At 39.8% G+C, this 22,740-nt stretch overlaps 1 protein-coding gene across 1 annotated transcript in view; it reads left to right on the forward strand.

Annotated features, from left to right (window-relative positions):
* The window catches only part of LOC121773370 (origin of replication complex subunit 2-like), a 41,364-nt gene that overhangs the window by 8,196 nt on the left and 10,428 nt on the right, over positions 1–22,740 (forward strand). Inside the window, exon 4 of the mRNA XM_042170215.1 lies at positions 9,359–9,363. Within this exon, the coding sequence (XP_042026149.1) occupies positions 9,359–9,363 (5 nt within the window). The remainder of the gene's footprint in view (positions 1–9,358; positions 9,364–22,740) is intronic.

Consider the following 22,740-nt stretch of genomic DNA (forward strand, 5'->3'; position numbering starts at 1 on the left):
CGGCCATGTCATTTCGCCAACAATGTTGACTATTCAACAGCCACGTCATATGCTCAACGGATTTGACTAATCAAATCAAATCTAAATTCCAAAACGTAATTAGGTCACACCGAAAACATGCAATTAATTCACTCATCATTTAATTAACATACTTCACGGCATTAAAAGCATTTAATGCAAAAATTTTATGTTTCACGAAATAGGGTTCCGAAAGTGGGGCGTTACATCCTACCACTCTTAAAAGAAATTTCATCCCGAAATTTGGAACTTTCATGAGAAGTGTTCCGGGTACAATTCCATCATCTTGTCCTCAAGTTCTCACGTGGCTTCTTCGTACCCATGGTTTCTCCACCACACTTTTACGCTAGCTATCGATTTATTTCTCAAATTCTGAACCTTTCTGTCCAGGACCATTTGGGGTCTCTCCTCGTAGCTCAAGTCGGAATTCAACGCAAGTTCTTCGTAATGAATCACATGCTTTGGTCGAACACGTATTTCCGTAACCGTGATAAGTGAAAGACGTTATGCACATTTCTGAGACTTGGCGGTAGCGCCAGTCGGTACGCAACGGGTTCTACTCCTTCTAAAATTTCATAAGGCCCGATAAACCGTGGTCTCAACTTTCCCTTGACACCAAAACTCGTTATCCTTTTCGACGGGGATACTCTGAGGGAAACTTTGTCGTCGGCTTGAAATTGCAGTCGGTTCGCCGGACATCCACGTACGATTTTTTTTCTGTCCTGAGCTTCTTTGATCTTTTTGCGAATTTGTCTAAAAATTTTAAATCGTTTCTTTAACTGCATCAGGTCCAAGTACCCTTCGTTCCCCAACTTCGTCCCAAAAGAGCGGAGATCTACACTTTCTTCTGTACAAGTCCTCATATGGAGCCATATTTATTGTCGCTTGGGAGCTGTTGTTGTAAGTGAATTCGATCAGCGGTAGCACTGATTCCCAACTTCCTCCACGGTCGAGCACCACGGTTCTTAATATGTCCTCGAGAGTTTGGATCGCCCTCTCGGATTGTCCATCGGTCTGCGGGTGGAGCGTCGTGCTAAAATTCAGTCGAGTGCCTAGCTCACGTTGTAGGCTGATCCAAAATCTTGATGTGAACTTCGGGTCACGGTCAGACGTGATCGTCACTAGGACTCCATGCAGTCGCACTATTTCCTTTATATACACTTGAGCTAGCTTGTTTGATCCGTGCGTTACGGGAATCGGTATGAAATGCACACACTTGGTGAGCCGGTCTATGATTACCCATATGACAGTATTCCCTTTTTACGTCTTGGGCAATGCTGTCACAAAATGCATAGCGATGTGCTCCCATTTCCACTCGGGGATTTCTAGTGGTTGCAATTTTTCCGTACGGTCGTTGATGTAGAGCCTTCACCTGTCGACAGGCTAAGCAGCGCTCCACGAAGGCCGTTATGCCCCTCTTCATACCATTCCACCAAAAAGGACTTTTTCAAGTCATGATACCTCTTCGTGCTTCCCGAGTGAGCGGTGTATGGAGTCTCATGAGCTTCCCTCATGCTCTCGTTCTTGAGTTCCACGTCGTTTGGTACGCACAGTCTCCCTTCAAAAATGAGGGCGTTGTCGGACTCCTCACTAAAGCTTCTGGATTTGCCAGTTCTCACTTTAGTTCGAATTTCTCCAAGTTTCGTATCCATCCGTTGTGCTGCATCGATTCTCGTTCTTAGATTAGGTTCAACCACTAAGGTGGCAATTCGGCCTTCCACTGTTTCAGGTGCCCTTACCACTTCCAATTGCATTTTACTAACTCTCATATTAGACTTTCCTCTTCCGTCAGAAAAACAGCTAGTTGCGAATGGTTCCTTCGGCTCAAAGCATATGTCACTACATTGGCTTTGCCAGGGTGGTAGTTGATGCCACAACTTAGTCATTTACTAATTCAAGCCATCTTCGTTGACGCAGGTTCAAATCTCTTTGCTCGAAGAAATATTCCAGGCTCTTGTGGTTCGTAAAGATTTCACATCGAACTCCGTAGAGATTGTTCCTCTAAATCTTTAGGGCATGTATTGCTGCTACTAGGTCCAAGTCGTGGGTTGGGTAGTTCAACTCGTGCGGTCTAAATTGTCGTGATGCGTAGGCGATCACTTTGTTGTTCTGCATCAACACGTATCCTAGTCCCACCTTCGAAGCGTCAGTGTAGACCACGTAACTCATTCCAGGCTCTGGCATAGTTAAGATTGGTGCAGTGGTCAGTTTCTCCTTCAAAAGCTGAAAACTTGCTTCACATTCCGGGGTCCAATTGACTTTCACCCCCTTCTTGAGTTGTTGGATCATTGGTCTTGCTATCTTGGAGAACTCTTCTATGAACCTTCGGCAGTATCCGGCCAATCCCGGAAACTCCGAATCTCGTTCGGTGTCGACGGTGACTTCCATTGTTGTACAACCTCAACTTTGGCGGGATCCACTTGGATTCCTTCTGCCGATACAATGTGTCCAAGAAAGTCTACTTCTTTCAGTCGAAATTCACACTTGCTAAGTTTGGCGTACATCTTCTCGGTCCTCAACGTCTCCAAAGTGATTCGTAGATGCTCCTCGTGCTCCTTCCCGTTCTTCGACTAGACCAGGTCGTCATCTATGAAGACCAAAATGAATTTATCCAAGTACGGATGGAATACCCGGTTCATCAGTCCATGAATACCGCAGGTGCATTCGTTAGACCGAACGGCATCACAACGAACTCATAGTGACCATATCTTGTACGAAATGCGGTCTTCGGTATGTCCTCCCTTTGAACTCTCAGTTGATGATATCCAGACCTTAAGTCCATCTTTGAAAACACACCGGCTCCTCGGAGTTGGTCAAACAGGTCATCTATCCTCAGCAGTGGATACTCGTTCTTGAGAGTCAATTTGTTCAATTCTCTATAGTCGATACACATTCTCATCGATCCGTCATTTTTCTTGACGAAATGCATCGGTGTGCCCCACGGTGAGATACTAGTCCTAACGAATCCTAGGTCCATGAGCTCTTGAAGTTGTATCTTGAGTTCCTCCAACTCTTTAGGCGCCATTCGATACGGTGCCTTAGACACAAGTGCGGCTCCTGGTTCGAGATCAATAGTGAACTCCAATTGTCGATCTGGCGGCGGTCCAGGTAATACTTCGGGAAAAACGTCTGAAAATTCTCGTACGACAGCGACGTCTTCCACTTTCCTTTCTTGTTTCTCGGCCCCGTGGTGGTAGACGAGATGTGCAGAACGGCCTTTCTTCATCAATGCGGTAGCTTGAAGCGCAGAGATTATAGCGGTTCACCGGTTCATCGAGATTCCATGGTATACGGTGGGTTCCTTTCCCGGAGCTTGTAGAGATATTTGTCTCTCCTTACAGTGAATCGTCGCAAAATTCGTGGTTAACCAAACCATTCCTAGAATTACGTCGATATCCCTCATCGCCATAACTTGCAAATTGTGACCAACTAACTTAAGTTCTCCCAAGAAAATTTCTATTAACTCTCCTCGTTTTGTCTTCCAACTCCCACACAATTTTCTAATATTCATGGTATTATCACACATTTCTTTTCTCGATCGTCTCGTCGTCCCGTGGCTCTTTCTCGTCACCTTTCATATGTTCTCTCTTGTTGACGATATTTATTTTGTGCAATAAACTCTATGAATGGGCTTGTACTTCCTCTACAATTTCCTTGCACGATGGTGACCGTAAATACATCTTCTCATATTCTTTATTCGTTTATCGTTCGATCGATCGTTCACTCATATATGTATCTCGTCGGTTATGTCGACACTTCTGGTTGGTGTGTCATTTTTTGAGCATGTCTGACTATAGAAAATTATTCCTTGTGTATATCCGAGTCGACTACTGTATTTCCCTACCGTCTAGTATCAAGGATTCGAAATTTGACCCAACAGTCTTACTTGGATATGAACAGATTTCAAATTGTTGCAACATTGCTAAGGATGTCTTTATTCGGGAAGGCTCCAAAATTAATCAAGGAAACAAGAACAACAATGCAATGATTGAGTTCCATGGGACTCAACCCATCCATTCTGAGAATTAAATGGTTTAGAGGTATCAAATAAAACCAATAGATATTTGAGAATTTACTTCTGATGAGAGCTCGGAAGAACATGAGATAGGTCATGGAAACAAGATGAAACTGCAAAAATTCTCAAATTCCATAGCCGACTGCTAGATCACAATTTGCAAAAATTTCGGACAGCAATGAATGATATCGTTCAAACATGTCAAGGCCTAAAACAATCAGTTGCGGCAGGATTTAGAAACATGGGCAAATGTCATGAAGTAGTACAAATGATGGTCCAACAACATCAAAGTGAATGGAACTTTTTAGAAATTTAACACGATCAACCCGTTAAGGAAGAAGAGAACATGATAGCCTTAACTTGGTGTTGCAGAAAGAAAAATCATTGAGTATGAAACAATATATGTAGTGAAACCGAGCTAAAAAGAATTTCACTTCTGCAAGAAAGAACTTGCCACATACATGGTTACAAAATACTGAGGTGAACCAGTAGTTTCAAGAAGAATATTCCATCCTTTGAAGAAAACATGTCTGGAGGTGTGATTATACTGAAGGTCACAACTGCGAACAATCTTGGGAATGAAGTTCAATGACGGAAGTTCATAAGGTCAAAATATTTTCCTTATGAATAATGAATCAAAGGAGACTACTCAATCAAGCTATCCAACGTTACAAAGGCAAACACAAACTTTCGAGACAAGTGAGTCATGACTCGATATAAGGAAAATAATGGACATTACTTGCAAATTGGGAGTCAACCAAGGTGTTTAAATAGACAAGGGCTCACCTTTATTCAAAACGTCCCGAAAAGAACTTAGAATCCAAGTAAGTACTGTTGATTTAAAAAAAATCGTTCATTCTAGCTACGAGGGTCGCACTCCCTCGCACATTTTTCGCGAGCCTGAACATGGTAACATCGTTCTATGAAATCGTGGATTCCAAGTTGAGATTCATCGTATCGTCGAAATTAATAACATTTTTTGATGGTCGCATCTTCAAAGTCTTCTTGCCATGCTACGTAGTTTTCGAAATGTAGTGCCATTGCACACGTGGTCTTACAGTGTCGTAAACGCCGTCGTACTTGTGTCGCATCGCCACTTTGGCATGGTATGCAAGACTGCATAGTTTTATTAGATCTTAGGCATGATCTCGCCATTGTGAGGATACACCAAAGTTCAAAATATATACTTTCGTTGGTTTTATCACTCAGGAAAGTGATATTGCAGTTGTCAACTTATAACTAAGTTCTAGCACGTTCAAACTTGCCTATCTCTTAGGCACTCTTTAATTTCAAGCATAGCTTGAAGCCTTGTACTTTAACGTATATCTGATCATTACCTAACTCAAGCTTCATATGGCTCCTACATTTGCAACAAGGTTCAAAAGTTCCACATTTCACTTTAATGGTGGTTCTATACGATACCTCGTACTTCATTGGTCATAAATTTTCACCACATAAACGTCATCCATATATTGCACAGTCAACACATTTATTCGTATAAATCATTTGGTGTTCCATAGCATAACAAACATCGTACATTAATATATGTGAATAGCAACACTCAGTCAATCAATCATCCATGGAATCGCATTTCATAAATCATGCAGTTCATGCCCATCTGTATCACAATCACAACTCGCAACTACACACGTATCATGCTTTGCTTTTCACAGTTTCATAGTCATGAAATTTTAACCGCTTAGGCATAAAATTTTGTCGTTCATGGAAGCAACATATATTTTCTTCAAGTAAATTTTGCAGTTTCGTGGACGTAATAGCAAATCTCAACATCAACCAATACAAGTTCACAATCATACTTCAATATCCAGCACATTCAACGCCATCATGCCTCACTGTTAAACAAACGCAATTGTATAATCTCATAGTGTCTCCCGGTTCATATCTTCACAACATTTTCCAAAAGCCATAGTATTTACTTATTTCCCACAGGTGTTGTTTCATAGTATAATCAAGTAATCACACTCATACTTCACATTTCACAATTCATGTAATTTCAATCATCTAGAATTTCATCTATCCAAACTCATAGAATTCCAATCACATATTCTGTAACGCCCCGTTTTTCTGAACCCTAATTTTCGAACCCTAAAGTACTTGCATTTAATGCTTTTAATGTCGCGAAGTCCGTGGATTAATTGTCGAAGGGAATTGTTGTTGGATACTTTACGTGACCTAATTTTGAGTTGGAATTTTTGACTTGGTCAACCTTGTAGAATACGTGACGTGGCTTCTTTGAATATTTGACGTGGGGTGAAATTAAATGTTTGTGAATAATTGATAATTTATTTTAGAGCTCGAAATTTTGAAGTAAATCACAATGCGAATTTAAATATTTCCTTTTCGTGAGGAATATTTATTGGACTCAATTTCGTGTTGGATCCGATAAATTGAATAAATGATACAAAAATCCAGTCTGGTGGAAAATAAAGTATGGGCTGCACAATTTAAATAAAATACAAAGGACCGTGAACCAAACTAACTTAATTAAATATTTTCCTCCTTGACTTGGTCACCAAGACTTTCCTTAGTTCAAATTTTAAATAAATATTTTGCGGAGATTTTTCCTCTCCTCCTCCGTGATCTGCAAATAAAATTCCAAACAAGTAAAATTAGTCAATCTCACCGCATCCCACCCCTTTCCCCACGTCGTATCCCACTCCGTTGATCTTTTCCAATCAGCCGTTAATTCCATTAATTTAGGGAATCAATTTCCTCAATTACTCAATCCAGGAACGATTGTTTTTATACCCTAATCTCCTTCTCCACCTCCACTCACTCCTACAATACCTTTCGTTCATGATCTCAAACACTCTCACAGTGAAGAATACGACAGAGAAGAAGATGCGTCATCCAACGCTTCCATCTCCTTCTAAATTTCAAAATCAAAAGCAGATCGAGAGGAGTTTCGCCACCGTTCGGACTAACATTCGAGAGTTGGTGTTTAGCTTTGTGCGACGGAAATAGATCAAAGGGGAAAAGCACAAACTCATCCTCCCCTTCTCAAATTGAATCTGCCACACCTACGGTATACACTTCTCACCCCAACGTCAGTTCCAATTCCATATTTTTTTGCATCCTTCATGCTTTAGACCGCATACACCAAAAGAATTGAAGACGATCCAAAACAACTCAAAAATCAAGGTGTAAGGTGTTTCCATAACTAATTCCTTTTAATATTTGGTCACTGTATCTTTTGGGAGTATATATATATATATATATTTGTGATGAAAGTGGAAAGGGGTACGTGTAATTTTGAAACGGGAGGTGTGCCCATTTGTTTCATATTATAAAATGTAACTACTATCTCTCTAATATTATTTAAATGTTTGGTTCTTTTAATGAATATGTAGGTAGCTAAATGATATGTGTTGGAAAGGGAGTAGGTGACTTTAATAATCCTATATATTCTTCTGAGTTTTGTTTTAAATGTGGAGGGGGTATTGTACGCGTAATTGGGTTGGAGTATTTTTGGGTCAGTACTTATTTAATATGGTCTGGGAATAATTGTTTTACTCCTTTCTTTCTCTGGCTGCCGAAAGTAATCAAATAATTAAGTTCTAAGTGGAAAAAAAATTTGTAATCTTGAACGAGGAAAATAATTGGAGACATAGGATGCATGCATCTCATTTATTTAATTTGAAAGTGTGTTGATTTATGTGTGATGTAAATTCTAAAAGTGATATCTCGCAAGGGTATCATGATCGCAAGGGAAAGAAATAATTTCGGATTAACCACTCGAGGTGGGCTTTCTTTTAAATAAGGACAACGTCCTAAATATTTTATCGATGGAAATAAAATTGTATCTATCATGCCGTGATTTGTGTTTTAACGTGCCTATCTGATATGGCTATGCGCCATTGTTATATAAATCGAATTCGGGTCCTCGTACGGCCGCAAACCCTACTTGGACTAGTGTACACTTATGGTAGATCGTGTGCTAGCGTACGGGCTGGCCGGTCTAGTGGCTTGGTTTGTGGCCACATTCCAAGTCATGTATTGGCAGATATGGTAAACGTCTATGGGAAAATGACTGATCAGTCGACTATTACAATGGGAAATGATTTTGAGTGCCTCGGGCCTTTCTAAAGCTAAACCCCGATGGTTACTTATGTATGGCATGATAAATGATATTTTGATTGAAAATGTTTTCGGCATGAGCCCACTGAGTATATTTCATAGTACTCAGCCCTGCATGTGTTTTCCCTATGTGCAGGTTGAGCGGCGACGAGGAGGTGGTGGTGTTGAGCAAGTGAATTTAAGATATTGTTATTGTCTTTGAACCTTGAGTGTCGTTGTGTCTTCAAACATGACGTCATTCTTTCTCTTGGTCGTTTCCGCTGTGTCATTTCGTTTAATTATGTCTTATTTGGGCCGACAACTTTAATTGTTAGGATAATGAATATTTTGAATTTCTTGTTGGATTATATCAAGCTCTTGGTTATTTATTGAGATATTAATTGTTGGTCCAACATGTGTTGAAACCCTAATTCTTTTCGTCTGTTTATTAAATTCTTTTGATCACGATCGCCCGTATTTATTAACCCTAAAGGGGCGGTCGTGACAGTTTGGTATCAGAGCGAGGTTTCTTTCCGCTCTGGACCCAAGAGTCTTTTGAGTTATCGTCTACCCTTGTATTGATAGACTAAATTGTTAAACGTCGAAGGCTCAACACCACAACTCGTCACGCCCAATCGCGAAAAAGGAGGTAAAAGTATTATGGTGACTTTTGAAATGAATTACTGAAAATTTTGAATTTCGATGGAAAAATGGTTCCTTGTGAAAATGGTAATTTTGGGCCTATTGGAGATTTAAAGTAAATGCTATGGCTTTTGGAAAATGTTGTGGTCATACGAGATGTGAGACACTATGGGAGTATGTGATTGAAGGTGTTGATTGTTATGGATATTGAAGTGTGAATATGAATCGCATTCTTGAGGCAGTGACTTGTTATTACATGTTTGAACTGCGAATTTAATTTGAAAAAAACATATATGTTGATTACTTGAACGGCGAAAATTCTAATGCATACTTTGTTGAAATTATATGATTTTGGAACTCTGAAACGCAAAGTATGACGCGTGTGTAGTTGCAATTATGTGATTGTGATGTAGATAGACATGAATTGTATGATTTATGAAATGTGATTCCGTGGGCGACGGATTGATTGAGTTACTATTTTAAATCTTAATATACGCCGGATGAAATGCTATGGAATGTCAAATGGTTTATATGGATAAACATGTTTGACTGCACAATATAAATGACGTTTTATGTGATGATAATTCATGGTTAATGAAGTACGAGGTATCGTATAGAATCATTATGAAAGTGAAATGTAGAATTGTGAACTTCGTTGCAAATGTAGAGTCCATATGAAGCTTGAATTAAGCAATGATCGAATATATGTTGAAGTGTGAGACTAGGAACTATGTCTGGAAAACATAGAGTGTCTAAGGAGTATGCTAGGCTGAACGTGCTTGAACATAGTTGCAAATTGATTACCACAATATCACTTTCCTAAGTGATGGGACAAACGAAAACATATACTTCGAACTAGACGGATTATTATAATTGCCTATTGTCTTCCCTGGATGATAAGAATAAAACGAAAGGAAGTTTCTAACGAAATCAAGACAAGAAGAAATGTTAGGTGATGTATCCTTACAACGACGAGAATTTGTGCCCGCAATCAAATAAAGTGAATGCAATCGTGCATAACATGTTAATGCGACTACGCGTTACAAATATGACAACACTTATGACACATTAAGGCCGGGTTACCGTGTTTTAATGAGAATGACCGCTAGGACGTGCCAAAAGCAATATGAAGATGTGACATTCAAGGACAGTTAATTGCTGTAACGACACCGAGAGTCTTGACCTAGAATCTAGAGTTTTCGAGAACGCTTCTATTATCTTCGGGAAATAACGGAGTGCTACCTTTGTAACTAGAATTGATGAATTTAATTGACAGTACTTACTTGGATTCTCATAAATTTCTTTCTATGAAGCTCCTTGACAATGATATTCTTTTCGTGCATTTAAAACCTTTGATTGACCTGCAATTTGCAAGTGATGCATCACTGTTTCCTTTTAATGAAAGTAGTGACTCATTCTTGTTCCTCTTGAGTCATTTTCGGAGCCATTCTAAATCAAGGGCAATTCTAATAGTGCTCCCCATGTTGAAACCCGTTCTGATCCAAGTAAGACTGTTAAATAGATTTCTAAATTCTTGATACAAGACTCTCAAGGAAGACAATGGCTCGATCTCGGCAAACACAATATGAGGAATAAGTTTCAAGAGACACATACAAAATGATACACCAACAACATGAGGAGTCGAATATTTTCGCATCTATGCTTAGTTGTTGCAAGCAGCCAAAGAATCAAACGTTATGCCATACCAGACATTAGGTCTTGAGAAACAAAAAGCGAGAGAAGTCGTGCACATCAAATGATCACTATTTGCGGCTCAGAAATTTATGTAAGTGGTTGATCAAGGGATATACAGATAACAACTGAGAGTCGGAGTATTAAGGTCGTCGCATAAGATCATCGATGTACGATAGTATTGGAATGAAAGCACGAGAACCCTGATAGATTATGATATACGAACGAAGGTCGTAGATAAGAGGAAATCGTCCAACAAGTTACGAAATTGAATCAACTAAAATGGGAAATAATCGAAATGAGAAACGCGTACAAGCACCATCACCATCACCTCCTCAACCTAAGCCGGAATGGCATATTGAATAGTTTTTGCTAAAGCAAAATCCTCATGTCTTCGATGGAATGGGAGAACCGGCAAAGCCGAGACATGGATACGCGCACTAGAGCGCATTTTCACAGTTCTGATGTGAAACGATGAGGAACGAATGACTTGTGTGACCTACCAACTAACTGGGTCAGCCGACTTCTGGTGGGATACCAAGATGAAGACTACGCCACGAGATCAAGTTGGTAGAATGACATGGGAGAACTTCAAGGAGGAGATATATAATAAGTACGTACCAAAGAGCTACCAAAAAGCAAAGGCGGTTGAGTTTTATAACTTAACCCAAGGGCGCATGTCGGTGACTGAATATGATCGCGCACTCTGCGATATGACTCGGTATGCACCTGAACAAGTTGACACCGATGAGAAGCTGGCCGATAAGTTCCGTGAGGGTCAAGGCATGGGATAAAGATGGCATTAGCTAGTCGTGGGAGACTTACATATGCAGAAGCGTTGGCCCTTGCACTAGATATTGAGGCAGCTATGCCCAATGAGAGAGTGACGGAGAACACTACCATGGCTTTACCTCCACCACATCACTCCCGGGAGAAGAGGTAGTGTGATGGGAATAGGACCCTCAATGAGAACAAGAGGTACCAGCCACCCAAAACCGACCACAGTATGGGGGCAGACAAATTTTCTCTAACCAAAAGGGTGACTTCCGACCCAGACCACCACAATGCAATGTGTGCTCCAGTTACCATTTTGGAGAGTGTAGAATGCAGAACACTACCAAGTGCTTTAACTGTGGGGTAAATGGCCACTTCTCTAGAGAGGGTCCGAGCAAGAATGCGCGGATGGGGTCAAGGTAGAACAATCAAGGATTCCGTCAGCAGTCGAGGGCACCACCGACTGAACTAAGGATTAATCGCGATCAATCCCCGCGACAACAACAACCTCACCGCCCAAGACTTCCCTCCCAGTCTAGAGCATATGCGCTGAGTTCTAGACAAACCAAGACTGAACAAGGGAGTCACGAGAGCGGAAATTTGGCAGAACTATGTGTGGACACATTAAGTTGCCTGCTAATAAATCTGAACATAAGATGATGGTGACCTCACCAGTGGAAAGGGTAATAGAGATTCCTCGAACATGCTCGAATGTAGAAATTGTTATGGGAGAACTTAAGTTAACCGCACACAACCTACAAGCCATGGCAATGGGGGATATTGACATAATTTTAGGAATGGATTGTTTGACCACGAATTTTGCTACTATCCGTTGTAAGGAGAGACAAATATCCCTACAAGCCCCTGGAAAGGAACCAATTGTGTATCATAGAATCACGATGAACCGGAAAATGTCTATCATCTGTGCGCTCCAAGCCACTGCGATGTTGAGAAAAATGTGTCCTGCCTATCTGGTCTATCTACAAGGAGATGAGAAGGAGGAAAGGAAAGTGGAGGATGTCGCAGTGGTACGAGAATTTCCAGACATCTTTCCTGAAGCTTTGCCTGGTCCACCGCCAGATCGACAATTGGAGTTCACGATCGACCTAGAGCCAGGGTCGGCACCAGTGTCTAAGGCTCCATATCGAATGGCACCTAAAGAGTTAGAGGAACTCAAGATACAATTGCAAGAGCTAATGGATTTAGGTTTCATTAGACCTAGTGTTTCACCATGGGGCGCGCCTGTGCTTTTTGTGAAGAAGAAAGATGGATCGATGAGAATGTGCATCAATTATAGGGAACTAAACAAGATGACTCTCAAGAACAAATATCCACTGCCAAGGATAGATGACCTATTCGATCAGCTTCGAGGAGCCGGTGTGTTCTCAAAGATGGACTTGAGGTCCGGATACCATCAATTGAGGGTCCGAAGAGAGGACATACCGAAGACTGCTTTTCGCACAAGATATGGTCACTATGAGTTCGTGGTAATGCCATTTGGACTGACGAATGCACCTGCCGTATTCATGGATTTGATGAACCGAGTATTCCACCCATACTTGGATAAATTCGTTTTGGTATTCATAGATGATGTACTCGTTTACTCGAGGAATGAGAAGGAACACGAAGAGCACCTGCGAATTACCTTGGAAACGTTAAGGAGTGAGAAATTGTATGCTAAATTCAGCAAGTGTGAATTGTGGCTTAAGGAAGTAAATTTCCTTGGTCATATCGCGACGGCAGAAGGAATCCGAGTGGATTCTGCTAAGGTTGAGGCGGTACAACGGTGGAAAGCACCTACAACACCCAATGAGATTCGGAGTTTCCTAGGCTTGGCAGGATACTACCGAAGGTTTATTGAAGGGTTCTCCAAGATAGCGAGACTCATGACTCAACAACCCAAGAAGGGGGTGAAAGTCAATTGGACCCCCGAGTGTGAGGCAAGTTTTCAACTATTGAAGGAGAAACTAACTAGTGCACCGATTCTAGCTGTGCCAGAGCCTGGAGTGAACTACGTAGTGTACACGGATGCTCCAAAGGTGGGACTTGGATGTGTATTGATGCAAAACAACAAGGTGATTGTTTATGCATCCCGACAATTTAAGCCACACGAGTTGAACTATCCAACCCACGACTTGGAGTTAGCAGCGGTAGTTCACGCCTTAAAGATTTGGAGACATCATCTCTACGGAGTTCGATGTGAGATCTTTACAGACCATAAAAGTCTGAAGTATTTCTTTGAGCAGAAAGATTTGAATATGCGGCAAAGAAGGTGGCTCGAGTTGGTGAAAGACTACGATTGCGGCATCAATTATCACCCTGGCAAAGCAAATGTAGTGGCAGATGCTTTGAGCCGGAAGGATCATTCCCAGATGGCTACTTTTATCACCAAGGAAGAAAGCCTGATTCGCGAGTTCAGCAAGATGTGTTTGGAAGTGGTAAGAGCACCTGAAACAGTGGAAGCACGAATCGCCACTTTAGCCGTTGAACCGGATCTGAGGTCGAGAATTATTGCAGCACAACAGATGGATGCAAAGTTGGAGGAGATTCGTGCAGAAGTGCGAACCAGTGAATCTGGGAATTTTAGTGAAGAAGGCGACAATGCCCTTACTTTTGAAGGAAGAATATGCATGCCAGATAGCGAGGAGCTCAAAAATGAGGTGATGAGTGAAGCACATGAGACTCCTTACACCGCTCACCCAGGAAGTGCGAAAATGTATCAAGATCTGAAGAAGTCCTATTGGTGGAATGGTATGAAGAGGGACATAGCGTCATTCGTCGAGAGATGTTTAGTCTGCCAGCAAGTGAAGCTTCTACATCAACGGCCGTATGAGAAACTACAACCACTAGAAATTCCTGAGTGGAAATGGGAGCACATCGCCATGGATTTCGTGACGGTTTGCCAAGGACTCTGAGAGGGAACACCGCCATTTGGGTAATTATAGATCGACTTACCAAGAGTGCGCATTTTATACCGATTCTCATAAGTTATGGGTCCAACAAACTGGCTCAAATTCATATAAGGGAGATAGTTAGATTGCATGGAGTCCCAGTGACTATCACGTCCGACCGTGACCCAAAATTCACCTCAAGATTTTGGATAAGTCTACAGAAAGAGCCTGGAACCAAATTGAACCTCAGCACAGCGTTTCACCCGCAAACCGATAGACAGTCCGAGAGAACGATCCAAACTCTCAAGGATGTGTTAAGAGCTGTGGTACTCGACCGAGGGGGAAGTTGGGAGGCAGCACTCCCACCGATTGAGTTCGCCTACAACAACAGTTTACAAGTAACGATAAACATGGCGTCGTACGAGGCATTGTATGGACGAAAGTGTAGATCGCCGCTCTACTGGGATGAAGTTGGCGAGAGAAGAGTACTTGGACCTGATGCGGTCGAAGAGATGGTGGGAATCGTTCGAAAAATTCGTGAGAGGATTAAAAAAAAAAAAAAAAAAAGCTCAAGACAGACAGAAATCATACGCGGATGTCCGACGAACCGACTTACAATTTCAAGCTGGCGATAAAGTTTTCTTGAAGGTATCTCCGTCAAAAGGGATAACACGATTCGGCGTCAAGGGTAAATTGAAGCCGCGATTTATCGGACCTTACGAAATTCTCGAAGGAGTGGGCCCCGTTGCATATCGATTGGCGCTACCACCAAACCTTGGAAATGTTCACAACGTTTTTCATGTATCACAGTTACGAAAATACGTGTTCGACCTGAAGCACGTGATCCGTTTTGAGGAAGTCGCGTTGAATCCGGACTTGAGCTACGAAGAGAGACCAATCTATTTTGGACCGAAAAATCCAAATTGTGAGAAATAAAAATGTCGCTTGTGTGAAAGTACTATGGGAAAATCATGGGCATGAAGAAGCCACGTGGGGGAATGAGGATAAAATGATGGAACTGTATCCAGAACTCTTTTCTTGAGGGTAACAAATTTCGGGACGAAATTTCTGCTAAGGTTGGTAGGATGTAACGCCCCGTTTTTCTGAACCCTAATTTTCGAACCCTAAAGTACTTGCATTTAATGCTTTTAATGTCGCGAAGTCCGTGGATTAATTGTCGAAGGGAATTGTTGTTGGATACTTTACGTGACCTAATTTTGAGTTGGAATTTTTGACTTGGTCAACCTTGTAGAATACGTGACGTGGCTTCTTTGAATATTTGACGTGGGGTGAAATTAAATGTTTGTGAATAATTGATAATTTATTTTAGAGCTCGAAATTTTGAAGTAAATCACAATGCGAATTTAAATATTTCCTTTTCGTGAGGAATATTTATTGGACTCAATTTCGTGTTGGATCCGATAAATTGAATAAATGATACAAAAATCCAGTCTGGTGGAAAATAAAGTATGGGCTGCACAATTTAAATAAAATACAAAGGACCGTGAACCAAACTAACTTAATTAAATATTTTCCTCCTTGACTTGGTCACCAAGACTTTCCTTAGTTCAAATTTTAAATAAATATTTTGCGGAGATTTTTCCTCTCCTCCTCCGTGATCTGCAAATAAAATTCCAAACAAGTAAAATTAGTCAATCTCACCGCATCCCACCCCTTTCCCCACGTCGTATCCCACTCCGTTGATCTTTTCCAATCAGCCGTTAATTCCATTAATTTAGGGAATCAATTTCCTCAATTACTCAATCCAGGAACGATTGTTTTTATACCCTAATCTCCTTCTCCACCTCCACTCACTCCTACAATACCTTTCGTTCATGATCTCAAACACTCTCACAGTGAAGAATACGACAGAGAAGAAGATGCGTCATCCAACGCTTCCATCTCCTTCTAAATTTCAAAATCAAAAGCAGATCGAGAGGAGTTTCGCCACCGTTCGGACTAACATTCGAGAGTTGGTGTTTAGCTTTGTGCGACGGAAATAGATCAAAGGGGAAAAGCACAAACTCATCCTCCCCTTCTCAAATTGAATCTGCCACACCTACGGTATACACTTCTCACCCCAACGTCAGTTCCAATTCCATATTTTTTTGCATCCTTCATGCTTTAGACCGCATACACCAAAAGAATTGAAGACGATCCAAAACAACTCAAAAATCAAGGTGTAAGGTGTTTCCATAACTAATTCCTTTTAATATTTGGTCACTGTATCTTTTGGGAGTATATATATATATATATATTTGTGATGAAAGTGGAAAGGGGTACGTGTAATTTTGAAACGGGAGGTGTGCCCATTTGTTTCATATTATAAAATGTAACTACTATCTCTCTAATATTATTTAAATGTTTGGTTCTTTTAATGAATATGTAGGTAGCTAAATGATATGTGTTGGAAAGGGAGTAGGTGACTTTAATAATCCTATATATTCTTCTGAGTTTTGTTTTAAATGTGGAGGGGGTATTGTACGCGTAATTGGGTTGGAGTATTTTTGGGTCAGTACTTATTTAATATGGTCTGGGAATAATTGTTTTACTCCTTTCTTTCTCTGGCTGCCGAAAGTAATCAAATAATTAAGTTCTAAGTGGAAAAAAAATTTGTAATCTTGAACGAGGAAAATAATTGGAGACATAGGATGCATGCATCTCATTTATTTAATTTGAAAGTGTGTTGATTTATGTGTGATGTAAATTCTAAAAGTGATATCTCGCAAGGGTATCATGATCGCAAGGGAAAGAAATAATTTCGGATTAACCACTCGAGGTGGGCTTTCTTTTAAATAAGGACAACGTCCTAAATATTTTATCGATGGAAATAAAATTGTATCTATCATGCCGTGATTTGTGTTTTAACGTGCCTATCTGATATGGCTATGCGCCATTGTTATATAAATCGAATTCGGGTCCTCGTAGGGCCGCAAACCCTACTTGGACTAGTGTACACTTATGGTAGATCGTGTGCTAGCGTACGGACTGGCCGGTCTAGTGGCTTGGTTTGTGGCCACATTCCAAGTCATGTATTGGCAGATATGGTAAACGTCTATGGGAAAATGACTGATCAGTCGACTTTTACAATGGGAAATGATTTTGAGTGCCTCGGGCCTTTCTAAAGCTAAACCCCGATGGTTACTTATGTATGGCATGATAAATGATATTTTGATTGAAAATGTTTTCGGCATGAGCCCACTGAGTATATTTCATAGTACTCAGCCCTGCATGTGTTTTCCCTATGTGCAGGTTGCGCAGCGACGAGGATGTGGTGGTGTTGAGCAAGTGAATTTAAGATATTGTTATTGTCTTTGAACCTTGAGTGTCGTTGTGTCTTCAAACATGACGTCATTCTTTCTCTTGGTCGTTTCCGCTGTGTCATTTCGTTTAATTATGTCTTATTTGGGCCGACAACTTTAATTGTTAGGATAATGAATATTTTGAATTTCTTGTTGGATTATATCAAGCTCTTGGTTATTTATTGAGATATTAATTGTTGGTCCAACATGTGTTGAAACCCTAATTCTTTTCGTCTGTTTATTAAATTCTTTTGATCACGATCGCCCGTATTTATTAACCCTAAAGGGGCGGTCGTGACATATTCGCCGATTTTTCTTATCGGGGTGTGTACAACAGTATTCATCATTTTTTGCATAGTCGTATTAAGCAATTCCATATCCATGTATTTTCATCATCCCACACTTCCAAGTAACATTTTCAAAGACGTCATATTATCTTCGATTCCTATCGAAGTAATTTCATTTTCCACCAGAGGAATATCACCATCACACTTTCCAACGTTTCACAGTTTCGGATCAATATTAATCAAGATACTTGTTACCTCATTCTTCGTGGTTGGGCGGGGACGAGTAGTGGTGTTGAGCCTTCGATGATTATCAATTAGTCAGTTTACACATGAATAGATTTTGTCTCGACAAGACTCTTGGGTCTAGAGCGGAAAGAAACTGAGGCTATGATACCAAACTGTCACGACCGCCCTTCTAGGGTATAATAAATGCGGCGATCGCGACTTAAACAGACTTAAATATAACAAGGAAAATAGGCTAGGGTTTCATCAAGAAGGTTTGACCAACATATTAAATGAGATATTAGGTATAAAACAAGATGAGGACCCATGTTTAAATAATGAGTTGGGCCGGACATTAATATTCAAGGAAATGATTTAAGATATAGATTTTGACATTATCTTACAAGACTTTAAAGAAGTCACATAACCGAACAAAATCAAATTCAAGCCCAAAAGCAAATCAGTAAAAGAAAATATCGCAGCGGAAAATGACCAAGAGAAAGAGTCACGTCATGTGTGAAGACACGACGACACTCGGAGTTTCAAGACAATACTATCAATTTATTTAATTTGCTCAACACCGCCAACCGCTCGTCGCCGCTCAACCTGCACATAAGGAAAACACATGCAGGGCTGAGTACTTATAAAAATACTCAGTGGACTTATGCCGAAAATATTTTCATAAAAAAAATTGTTATTTATCATGACATACGTAAGTAACCATCGTGGTTTAGCTTTAGAAATGCCCGAGGTACTCAAAATCATTTCCCATTGTAAAAGTCGACTGATCAGTCATTTTTCCATAGACATTAGCCATATCTGCCAATACATGACAAGGAATGCGGCCGCAAACCAGGTCACTAGACCGGCCAGCCCGTACGCTTGCACCCAGTCTACCATAGGTGTACACTAATCCAAGTAGGGTTTGCAGCCCTACGAGGACACGAATTCGATTTATATAATAGTGGCAAAAACCACATCAGATAGGCACGTAAAAACAAATCAAGGCATGATAATCATGGTTATTTCCATCGATAAAACATTAGGACATAGTCCTTATTTAAAAGAGAGCCCACCTCGACCGTTTAGATTTCAAGTACTGCTTTCCCTTTGTTATCACACTTCACGCACGCGTTATCACCTTTAGATGATATGTATTACCAATTAGTCACAAACATTGACTTAATATTATGCATGTCCCCGACGGTTCCCTTTTCCCCATCAACATATGGAAATCACATCATAGCATACATCTTGGAATAACACATCACTTCATCATAGAGTGGTTCTTTAACCCATATATAAATCATGTATATCATTTCACATAACAACATAGTTGCTTTTGTAAAAATAGAAATCTGACAGCACTGCGACATCATTTTGTAAAAATCATTAAAAGTTCACACGACTTCCGTTTGGGCTAAAATTTTATCACACTGCAGTAGACTCATCAAATAACTTTCAGTTTAAAATTCACGTCAAAATAACCTTTTTAGGTCGGTCGAATTGAAAGCGTAACCTACTGGCCGGGAAAACATTTTCGAGCAGAACTGCGCAGTTAACTTCAAAAATTTACCAAAAATTCATCTTTCGTCCAAATAGGTTGAAATTCATACACAACACAGAAGACACCATGAAGTTTACTCAGAAAAAAGAATCGGACAAAAAGGAGTTTATTTGTTTGGTTAAAAACGCGTCGGAACCTACTGTCCGAACTCACAGTTTTTCATGTTTCAAAATTTTAATTAGGGTTCTATCCACATTAATTCAAACACAACCTTTTCATGCTTCTAACACACACATATGCTTAAAAGAGCCTTCACACTCATGGTTGCATATAATCACACATCATTCACCAATGATTTATTTAGACTTCACGAAATTGCATTCAAAATGCATACACAAGTTTCCCCATCAATTAAACCCTTAGATTTGAAATCTCTACACTCACTATATGCATGAGGGTTCAAGAGTACCGATTAATCGGTTTGATGAGAAAGGATAGACCAAAAAAAAATACCTCTTTTTGATAGAAACGATCGGTAGAAAGTATGATCTTGATTCTTCAACAATACTTGAGGCTTCAACTTAAATTCTTCTCAAAGGATGAAGAACTTATGGAGGAATATAGAAGAAAAATTTGGGAGAGAATGGGAGAAGAAAATGGCGTTCGGGAGGGAGAGATGAGGCGTGTAGTTAGTGGCTAGGGTTAGGATTTTCTCTCCTATTTATAGAGTGCAAGATATATTATCCCACAATTAAATAAATATTTGGGAGAATATGAGGGAGGGGAGAAATAGGAGTGATTTTGGGGGAGGGGATTTCAAGTCTTGGCTATTTAATTAGCCCATGACTTAATTTGATATTTTTACGGAGTTGAATAGAATAATACGGAGCAGAATAAAATAATAAAATCCCACTATTAAAATAAGGAGTAGGCGATTTTTATGCTCCCTCCACAAGGAATAAATTTCCAATATTTAATTGAATAAGGTAAGACAAGATTTCCTTAGATATGGTAAGTTATGTCAGGATATTTATTATTTATTCATGGAAAGGAATAAATAAGGGATCAATTAGTATAATGAATAATTCCTTCTCTCCATAATTAGGAGGTTTTCGAAATCTCCATATGAGCAAGCATGGCGGTCGATTTTCTCATGAAGAAAGTAAAGAATAATTGGCTTTGAATTTAATTTGGATAATTATCCCGAGCAAATAATTAAATCCAAGAAAATAGAATTTCTCTACAATAAAAAAATAGCGGTCGAATATTTAAAAAAAAAATGGGCAAGGTAAATATTGATGATCCTATTTAATCTCACTCGCCCTTAGAAAAAATTAATTCGCCACAATATATTTCACCCCGCATCAATTATTCAAACAACCACGTCACAATTCAACACGATTGACTATTCCACATCCTCGTCACATCCTCAACGATATTGACCATTCAACGGCCATGTCATTTCTCCAACAATGTTGACTATGTTGGGGTTTTATAGCCCCTTGCACAGCGGAAGACTTGTACAAACAAATAAATCAGACGTAGGATCTATTTGACAGATTACAGGATTAATCAATTCACATGTTAACACAAAATTGCATGCTAGAACCCAAATAATTCATGCTCATAGAATATAAATCCTAAACATGAATTCTACGGAGTTAGCCAATTTACCTCGTTGATTCTCCAAAGAATCGTCGATTGCTTGCGCCTTCTCCACGATGATCTTCAATACTAGACCACAGATCTTCTGACTGGTGTCCCGAACTGTATCTCGACATCAGGGTGGGATGATCTTATCGAAACACTAGGACTCGAATAAAGAAGACAGATCTTTCTCACGGAGGAGAGCTGAAAAACTCACGGAGGAGAAACTAAGAGAATTTTCGAGCTCCTCTTAATAATAGAGGGGACGAAAATTATCTCTCTAAAAATTGTGTGGTCTGTCTCCTTTATTCTCCTATTTATAATAGTTACATATTGGGCCCAGTCAGGGATCTATGGAAGGTTTTGGCTATGGGCTCCCCCAATTAGCTTTTTACTAATTAAATTGAACCCACAATTTAATACAAGCTTATATTGGAATATTACGAGCAACCACTACAGAAGTAATATTGACCTCCCCATCCAAATCCGAAATTATAAGTATTCCGGGTTTCCATTTTGTTTATTATTTATTTCCCGCGCTTAAGATAGAAATGTCCATTAATTAATTAAAGTCTGCTATGGACTTAATTAATTAACATCTTATTAATTCCAAGAGTGGACTTAGCAAGAAACACTTATTTATTATTCATGGAATAATTAAATTCCAACTGGTCAGTTTCCGAATAATAAAACCTTGTTCAAGCTCCTCTTGAGGACATTATCAAACGAGACTCACCTCGCGCACGATTCAACATAATAGCAATCCTAGCACCGCTAGATAATGACCACCACTACCCAATATACCTGGATCGTTGGGTGACGAAAAACACGCACCTTTGGTAAGTCAAAGTAGTAGGTACTCAATATCGTATGCTCAATGCTAACGTACATTGATTAAGAAATAGATATTTATTAAGACCTCGTCTTTCAGTAGATAGCATAAAGACACGTCTTGCTGTTAGATCCATTCAGTGCTATACCACACCAACGTCATCTTATTTCAATAAGGCTTAGAAATAATCGGACTGACATTGCAACCTTTCACAATAGGTAGCCAAAGCCTATCTAGGTTGTGAAATTCTTCTTTTTCTTTTGCAAAGCATTGCTTAGAACCGACTGTACTACCTTAAAGTGAGCGCAGCCCACGACCAGTCTACTAAGCAAAAGACTTAGGCTTTGTTTACTTCTTATGCATTTAAATGTTTATAAAACATCTTATAAACGCACAAGTAAACACAATGTAATAATATACTGATTCTATTCGTGCAAACTGCTCGAATAATACTGAATCGGGTTAAAAGTGGATTGTAGAGTTTTTCCGTATACAAGCAAGATTCCTATTCGTGCGAATTTGCTCGAAACATGCTTTTCAGTATACTAAACCTAACAATCTCCCGCTTATACTCAAAACATGCTTTCGAGTATACCCACTGCCAAAAACTCTCCCACTTATACACAAAGCAGATATTGGAGCTAGATATATCGAACTACCATTCATTTCACATCATGTTTGAAACATGTTGCCACAAAGGCATTTTTCTGTGAAAAATCTGCTTGGTTGTTCTCTGATAATAACTTTTGCGTCACTATGTCTTTGCTGCTTACTTGATCTTTAATTAATTTCATCTCTCTATGTGATTGCTTAGCTTATGATCTCGTATGTCCC

The sequence above is a fragment of the Salvia splendens genome, chromosome 17 (genome assembly GCF_004379255.2).
Source record: "Salvia splendens isolate huo1 chromosome 17, SspV2, whole genome shotgun sequence".
Taxonomy (NCBI): domain Eukaryota; kingdom Viridiplantae; phylum Streptophyta; class Magnoliopsida; order Lamiales; family Lamiaceae; genus Salvia; species Salvia splendens.